The 8,844-nt window shown below is 39.1% G+C and overlaps 2 protein-coding genes across 2 annotated transcripts in view; one reads left to right on the forward strand and one right to left on the reverse strand.

The window, feature by feature from the left end:
• Positions 1-8,844, forward strand: part of tent4b (terminal nucleotidyltransferase 4B) — a 36,662-nt gene that overhangs the window by 14,195 nt on the left and 13,623 nt on the right. The window lies entirely within an intron of this gene.
• LOC121814112 (protein FRG1-like) lies at positions 6,409-7,096 on the reverse strand. Its single transcript, XM_042218361.1, has 2 exons — positions 6,974-7,096; positions 6,409-6,731 (listed from the first exon to the last, which is right to left on the reverse strand). Exons 1-2 carry the CDS (start codon positions 7,070-7,072, stop codon positions 6,603-6,605), a joined length of 228 nt encoding a protein of 75 aa, XP_042074295.1. The 5' UTR covers positions 7,073-7,096; the 3' UTR covers positions 6,409-6,602.

Raw genomic sequence — 8,844 nt, forward strand, 5'->3', positions numbered from 1 at the left:
CCTTTGACTATGCTTTCAGCTATCACAGACTGTTTTCATAGTTTTTTTTTTTTTTTTTTTTTCTTCTATTTTTATAAATGAAATGATTAGTAAAAGCACTGCTTTAATTCCTCAGACCGACACAAAGTCAATTCCAGTACTCTGGGGAGTAGGGCTGTGCGATATGACCAAAATCTCATTAAGACCTTATCATCCCGATAACGATATAAATCACAAAAATTTAACATTTTCTGTAAATTCTGTGAATCTCGGGCAGCTCGACTTGCGTGAAGTGTTTCCAGCTGGGCGTCGTGTCCCTGGAGTCGAGTGTTTTAACCGATGCATGAAACGATACATTTTTAGACATAAGTTGTAACGGCCGCCGTTTTCTTTGTGAGTATTTATTACACGGCGTGCTGCGGGGAAAAGCCTGTTCTAACGTTTGAGTCTAAGGTTTATTTTTTAGCACCTGGGCTCTTTTTTGCTTCTCATCCGTAAATACTCTGCATACTCTTTCACGTGATTCAGTTTATTTTGAAAAGTCTCAACAGGATCTTGAGCTTTATTGTGAAAGGTTTATGTGGAAAATAAACAAGCGGACACGCGATGGTTTTACCGTCGTTGTTGCTAACGACAACGCATAAAAACAGACTTGTCCGTCTGTAGTTATATTAAATATAAGAGAAAGAGAGAACTTTAAGAAATTAATATAGCCACTACAGTGACCATCAAAACGATGAAAAAATATTGCCGTAAACAGTTTATTTTGCGACACCACGAAACAAACGATAGCGTAAAATGAAACGATAGACGTTTTTATATCGTCATCCGATATATATATATGTTATATCGAACAGCCTTACTGGGGAGTCAAAAAGTGGTGTCAGAAGAAAATTCAACATTGCTCCTAAGCAGCTCTGCTCCATTCATATTTTATTCATACATATTGACCAAATTACACTAGAGTACAAAACACAACTGGTTTAAAATGAAGCAGCACTAATGTTAGAGGCAGCAATTGGGAATAAACATGACTGGCAACATTTCAAACACTAGAATAAGCTTGTTGGAGGAAAGTGTTAGACTTCTCTCCAAGTCTCAGCTCTCTGGAAAGCTGCTCTTCTAGGTTATGTAACACCACAGTGATATAGGCAAGTGGGATTATGTGATAAATGGTACCAAGGGTCCTGAAGCTTTCAAGTCAGGGAGGCCAGAGGACTGGGATTTAATTTGATCCTAGAAGGTGAGGCCAGAGGAGGAATTCATTATTTGTTTTTAAATGTGTGCTCTCATCACGTGAAAACAAGGAAGCAGTAGTACTGTTTGCTGTAAAATGAAACCTAGTGGTGCTGTTGGTAAGTGAAACTGACATCAATGTTCTGTTGAGAATGCATTTGACAGAGGTTAATTTAACTTGACCTATTTTTAGGTATCCTGAATGAAGCCATGGTGACGTGTGTTCTCTAAACCATGAAATTAAAAGTAATTCTTCTGTAATGCAGATTGGAGCTTTTCAGTTTCTATTTACCCTTAAATGAAACTTAGTGTGTGATTGAGGCTGAAATTTCCCCAGCGTCATTGGAGGGTGGGGCAAAAAACCCCGAACAACTATTTGCATTCTTGGATGTCCAAAAGAAATGAATTGTATGTGGTACCAGCTTGTGTTCTGTATAAAAACCTGCACTTAAGGTTATCAAACTTTTCAGAAGGAAGATGCAAACAGCAGTAACATGTTTGATGTGAAAGAAGGAAGCGAATGAAACTAAATGAAGCCATTCTGTTCACTTTATTTCTGTATTTGAGGTCAGCAGTCTGAAGCTTTCTTTAAGATGAAACCGTCCTTCCAGCTAATGGAAGCATCTTTGTGACAGATGTAATATCAGCATGCTTTTGCTGCCTTATGTTAATAGAGGTATGCCCAAGCAAGCCAAAACAGATAAAAACCCTGCGCGAACATAATCTTTCACGTGTGCTTGTTAATCAGCACCAATATATACGTATATGTTCAGTTTATACAAAGAAACTATAAGAATAATTTACTTAGATGACCTCCAGTTGCCAAGTTTATTCCAAAAATAATTACCACCAACTATGAATCTAGATCTCAAGAGGCAGATTAGGATATTTATCAACTGAACATTTTATTTATACTACAAAATCAAATATCTTACATTATTTAAATTGTAAATAACTTATCATTATAACAGTATAGTTATTCTTTTAAAAGGAATCACAAATCAAGATAAGGTGAAAGCATGATAAATTTAAAGTGAGGTAAGCACAACATGCTTGTATCTTATAATAAATTGTGCCACTACTTTATCATATATGACTGTATCTTAACACATGTTTTCTAGAATATCCAACAGCCTAGCTGACAGACTATATAGAGCAGTTAGTAACATTAATATTTCTACACAAACACTACGTCTGTAAATACAACCTCGTACACAGAAATCAATTTCAAGCAATAACCCCTCAACAACACAAAACAGCTACGTATATGGTACACACCAACAAACAGCCCTTAACAGGGAGTTTCGCTTCAGTTTATAACAAAGAAAAGAGACACTATCTCATGATCTTATAAGAACAAGAAAGCTAAGTACATACTTGTACATATATAGCCTTCTCTACTAAAACACTGTGTTAACCAGTCGACAAACATGCACTAATGTCTCTTGCTGAGAAAGCTGCACCACCATCTCGTAGCCCGGATCGAACCGTTATTATGACAGGCGCGCGCCCTCAGAACCTATCGTGAAGCTACGCCACTGAAGTTAAAAAAAGAGTTGCTTTCGAGCGTGCGAGACAATATAAAACACTGCTGGAGTAGACGGCTGCCCAGTATCTTGGAGTTTTATATCTAAACAACACACACACACTAACAAACACACCACACACACCACACACCACACACACACAGCACAACACACACACACACACTAATAAACACACACACAGCACACAGCAACACACACACAAACACACACACAACACACGCACAAACAAACACACCCAAGAAAAATCACAGTTCAACTAATACAATTCAAGCAAATCCAATACAATTAAGCTTAATTATAACCATTAAAACTACATAATTCCTAAACTTAATGCCTCTTCCATTCCATCCAATTTCCAATCTAAAATGTTGACTGTAGTTACGCCCACCTAAAAACAGTCAAATATAGCCGATTAAATTTCTTGAACATTTCTCTGGCCAAGCTATGTTAAAAGCCTACCGCAGCTCCTGCCAATCCAGCGACCACAATCCCCATTATCAGTGCTCTTATTTAATGAGTATACTCAGCGCCGGAAGCGTTGAAGTTGGATGCCGGAATGTGGAATTTTTTAACCCCTTGTTATTAAAAACTATCATTTGCCCCGGCACTTGAATTAAGCTTCACGTATTGTGGCTGAAATATGCATGAAATAATATTTCTCAGCTTGTGGACTAAAAACATGAGAAACTAGTGCAGTCACGTTAATTCCACAGCCAAATCCTGCCATGCTCCCCAAAATTTTTCACATTAAGCCACGCTTTTAGACAACTTATGATCACTTATCTTAATAAATAAATCATACGTTCAACCAACCCATATACCAAATTCCGATTATAACATACATGTCGCCTTTATAAGGGGAAAGTGTTAGTGTTTGTCCCTCCAGCTTCAGCAGCCCTGTTTTTGTGTTATGTCTGTATCAGTGTCGGAAACCTCTCCGATATTTACTTTCTCTCCCATTCTGCCTGCATTTTGCTGTTCCCAAGGCACACTCCATCCTGAAAAGCATTTCAGACGCTAAACACTACATCAAGACACAGGCTCAAGGGCAGCCATTATCAACATGTCAGCAAGATGAGTCCATTTCCCCCGCATTCATCTAAAACAAATAATAGTGGCCAACGAAAGCCAAAGCATGCCAAGCAAAAAAACTAACAAAAACACAGCTTCAGACTGAAGTTCTTAGATGTCTCTACATGCTACTTCAAATATAGAGAAGATATAACAGAGACAAGAGTCCCACTAGCAGAGTCTGATCAAGAAACTTATTTGCTCCACGAAAATCGTCGAATCCTTAATACCATACAGGCCACAGGAATAGTAGCTGTTATATGCATAGATAAAACACTAAGCATTTGGAGAGTAGAAAATGCAGCCCCTCAGGCCCTGGCAACGTACTTAGCGAGCCTCATCTACAACGCTTCCGCAGCTTCCTGCTAACTCTACTCCCTGTAAGCGAATCCCAATCAAATTCAACCATTTTTATGAATTTCACTTAATTGTGCCTGAGAAAGAGGCCAGATCTCTTTTAGAGAGCGTCTTGCAATAGCTTGCTTTCACACCCAGTACAAACATAGTGTTTTTTGCTGTATTAAACAAAGACGCCTATGCAATGGAAGACTGACACTTTAAGATATTTCTAGATGATCAAGAGATTTATATTTAATCATAAGTATAAATGTATAATTCTTAGACCCTTAATTTTTACCACGTCCCCGTTTTGGGGAGCAATGAGTGCTCGGCACTGAAACTGTAAAATGTCAAAATAGTTGCAATGACATTGATTCCAAATTTTTTAAGTGTTAGTTTTACTTTGGAATCCAGGAAAAGCAACATTCAGGAGAGTTTTAGTGCTCGTCCAAGTTTGACAACATATCCCTACCTTTTAAGAGCAATCATAAGTGACACAAAAAGTTTACCATACCGAATTTTACAAAGAAAGTTATCAAAGACAAATAAGACTATTTCCACAGTACAGAAACATGAGACGGAAAAAGTGGGATATCATTTGAATGATCGCCTTTCTGTACCTGTTACGGCAGAATGACAGAGATGTGTCGATGCGATACCGCTCTGGAATATTATTACTACCTGCCATGGCAACGGACAAACACCAAACCCATCAGATTCCCACACACCCAACATACTTTTCCTTAGCAAGTATAATCTTTATAACAATACTAAACTTTTCTTGGCTGTCCAAAATCCCTGGTGTTCTCAATCCTACGAATAACCAGAGTCCACTGTCTAGTGTACACATTTCATTCAGCTCATTATGGACAAACACGCAAAAGCGAAATATGTTCTACTGACTTGGATCCTCGACAGAATTGCGACCTCACGTACGAATCTTTTATTCCGATGGGAATGAACAGAGGATTATCGCTAACCCAACGGGCATTAAGACTTAATTCGACCTTTTTTCTAACTATCCGTTGCATAAGCTTTGGCCTTTTCTAACATAACGATTTTAAATTGGGCATTTTTCAGTCTTCTAACCTCTGAAACCGAAGCATCATGTGTAGATGCAGCTCACTGTTTTGGAACATCGAGAAGCACACAACAAACACAACAAAACAATGAAGAACGTTGAGGTGATGGTACATCTGCTGCTCCGTCTACAGCTTTTAGTCAGACTCAAAGACACGGTGTTGGTTTTTGTGCTGCTGTTTCCCTTGTTGTTGGGTTTCAAAAAGTTGCTTTCACAACAGTGATGCCACTGGCTGGCCAATCAGTGGCATGCGACTCCACTCACTTGGAAACCCAGTCAAGTAGGTACTAAAAAAGTACCTGGTACCTCTTAATGAATGCCTTTAAATGTAATGTTTTTATGACGTTGTAAACACTGGAGGTTAAACGTTGTTTTTTGAGCAGCTTATCGATGAGACCTCATACTGACTGATACCTATAGCTTTGCTATAGAAGCACCGCCTTATACCGTTAAGAACCTAGCAGTTTATATGGAAAATTTATTTTATATTGTTACTCTATTTAATATCAATCACAGTTATAGGAACTGGTTAAAACTAAATATTTTTAGAAAATGTTCATCCCGTACTAGCTAGACCCCTGCTTAGCAAACGCATATACCTACGATACTGACTATTCCTGATTCTCTTCATAGACTTTCTATAACACTGGACTAATATTATTTCCTCCATCCTTACAGATCACATCCCTCTTTGCCAATAGTTAACACATGATCCACTTTATGGCTACTATTAACCAATCTATTGCTAAGACGGGGCATGATGTGCCCCCTCTCCCGAAGTAGAGGCACACCAGTTACTGTTTTCGAGCGAGTCTGCCAACAAAGCTCTCTTAGAGTTAATAAATAGGGGAAGTGGATGCGCCCTACTTCCGTTATAATTAACTATGATTATTGGTTCATTATTATTTTAACGAGCGGCTATACTTATTTCTAGGCTCGTCTTGATTTCTGAGTTACTGTTAAATGTACACAACCAATGCTTTTAGGTAGCTGTCAAGTCAAATAATTCAGGGGTTATTTTACCAACAGATCGGCTCTATTTCAACAATTGTATCTGACTATTTTGAACTAAGAAGACGATAAACGAGAGATCTTCATTACATACCCATCATATCTCATTTATCAAGATATTAATTTGGTATTTTGGAAAGAGAACAGAAACGTCTAGTTAAACTTCACATTAAAGGAGAACAAAAGCATCTACTGAACTTAGCAAAGAATAACAGGTAATTATAACATTTACTTATTCTAACTTACGATAACCTTTCTAACGGAGAAGATTCCAAAGAAAATATAAGAGAACTTAACATTTTTCCTTCATTAGTCTTTGTTTGGGCTGCTTACACATTTCATAAGCACCGCTTATAAACAGCAGAGGTTACGTACACATAATTGATCTCGCAGGACTTCACGTTGCCCCTGTCCTCATCTGCAATGTCATCTTTACGCTTGACCTCTCGTTCTGCACAGGTTCGGATCTGTTCTTTGTCCAGTGGGGAAAAAAACAAAAAACAAAGAGAAAGAAGAAAGAAAGAGGGAGAGAGAGAAAGAGAGGAGCAGGAGGGAAGTGGTGCGTTACATATCAATACCTTGAACTCCATGAAGTGAGGTCACAACATTTCCCCCTTCCCACTTAACAGTCAGGCCCCTACAGAGATTGCATGCTTAAAATCAAAGGATTAACATGCAACCTTGTGGAAGAACACTATTTACACATCACCTTCACCATCTCGCCATCCCCTGCTGTCTTGCTCTTGGCCACAATGTCCCCGTTGTCACTGTAGGAAATGAAACAGCTATTTGCTGCCAGGAAAGCCATTTTACCCTGAAGCAGAACAGAAAGAAAACACAGGAAGGGGAGAGCGTGAGAGGAAGAGGAAGGCAGGACGTGGGACAGCAGAAAAGCCCAAATGAGGGAAAAAGGGGTCAAGGGCGCAGGGTGAGAGAGGCAACAAAGCAGGAACGCAAGCAGCACGCGGCATAAAAGAGCTCGCAAATGGAGCTAGTGGCCAGAACTGCAAAAAGCCACTCCCAGGCTAAGGCATCGGAACGGGGAGAACGGCGCGGTGTTGCTTTAAACCAAAACGAAAACAAAAAACAAAACAGTAAGCAGCCGGACAGAGCCTAAGCACCAACCACAAAATATGGCAGGGCAAATACGAAACGCGCACCACGCTATGACAATGATGACCAGAGAGAGAGACACATATTCCTGAAATAATCAAGAGAGACACACCAAAAAGAGATAAAACGCCAAGACAAAAACAACACACAAGGCTCCTATCATTGGGACAGCATGGAAAGGTCTAAAACACAGTCAGTCACATACCAAGCTTCATATCCTTTCTTATTACTTGACTGGTATCACTGTCTGTAATGATGATATTGGTTAATTTGGCGCACAAAACAACTGGCACAGCAACACAACCTTATACGTTGATGCTCAATTTGATACTGCACCCACGAAACCGCTTACTCACGCAATGTAGTAATGCAACGACATAGGACCACCCACACCCCCGTCAAGTGAAATATCGAACAGCCTTACTGGGGAGTCAAAAAGTGGTGTCAGAAGAAAATTCAACATTGCTCCTAAGCAGCTCTGCTCCATTCATATTTTATTCATACATATTGACCAAATTACACTAGAGTACAAAACACAACTGGTTTAAAATGAAGCAGCACTAATGTTAGAGGCAGCAATTGGGAATAAACATGACTGGCAACATTTCAAACACTAGAATAAGCTTGTTGGAGGAAAGTGTTAGACTTCTCTCCAAGTCTCAGCTCTCTGGAAAGCTGCTCTTCTAGGTTATGTAACACCACAGTGATATAGGCAAGTGGGATTATGTGATAAATGGTACCAAGGGTCCTGAAGCTTTCAAGTCAGGGAGGCCAGAGGACTGGGATTTAATTTGATCCTAGAAGGTGAGGCCAGAGGAGGAATTCATTATTTGTTTTTAAATGTGTGCTCTCATCACGTGAAAACAAGGAAGCAGTAGTACTGTTTGCTGTAAAATGAAACCTAGTGGTGCTGTTGGTAAGTGAAACTGACATCAATGTTCTGTTGAGAATGCATTTGACAGAGGTTAATTTAACTTGACCTATTTTTAGGTATCCTGAATGAAGCCATGGTGACGTGTGTTCTCTAAACCATGAAATTAAAAGTAATTCTTCTGTAATGCAGATTGGAGCTTTTCAGTTTCTATTTACCCTTAAATGAAACTTAGTGTGTGATTGAGGCTGAAATTTCCCCAGCGTCATTGGAGGGTGGGGCAAAAAACCCCGAACAACTATTTGCATTCTTGGATGTCCAAAAGAAATGAATTGTATGTGGTACCAGCTTGTGTTCTGTATAAAAACCTGCACTTAAGGTTATCAAACTTTTCAGAAGGAAGATGCAAACAGCAGTAACATGTTTGATGTGAAAGAAGGAAGCGAATGAAACTAAATGAAGCCATTCTGTTCACTTTATTTCTGTATTTGAGGTCAGCAGTCTGAAGCTTTCTTTAAGATGAAACCGTCCTTCCAGCTAATGGAAGCATCTTTGTGACAGATGTAATATCAGCATGCTTTTCTGGGGAGAAAAAA

Source organism: Haplochromis burtoni, unplaced genomic scaffold (assembly GCF_018398535.1).
Source record: "Haplochromis burtoni strain Fernald_Lab_line unplaced genomic scaffold, NCSU_Asbu1 Contig_2, whole genome shotgun sequence".
Taxonomy (NCBI): Eukaryota; Metazoa; Chordata; class Actinopteri; order Cichliformes; family Cichlidae; genus Haplochromis; species Haplochromis burtoni.

What these genes read in the sequence shown, in the direction of transcription:
- LOC121814112 (XM_042218361.1), bottom strand. Translation starts at nt 7,072, where the DNA reads ATGGCTTTCCTGGCAGCAAATAGCTGTTTCATTTCCTACAGTGACAAC. An exon ending in GGGATGGCGAGATGGTGAAG is followed by an intron (nt 6,732 to 6,973) that starts GTGATGTGTAAA and finishes GACAAAGAACAG; the next exon opens with ATCCGAACCTGTGCAGAACG.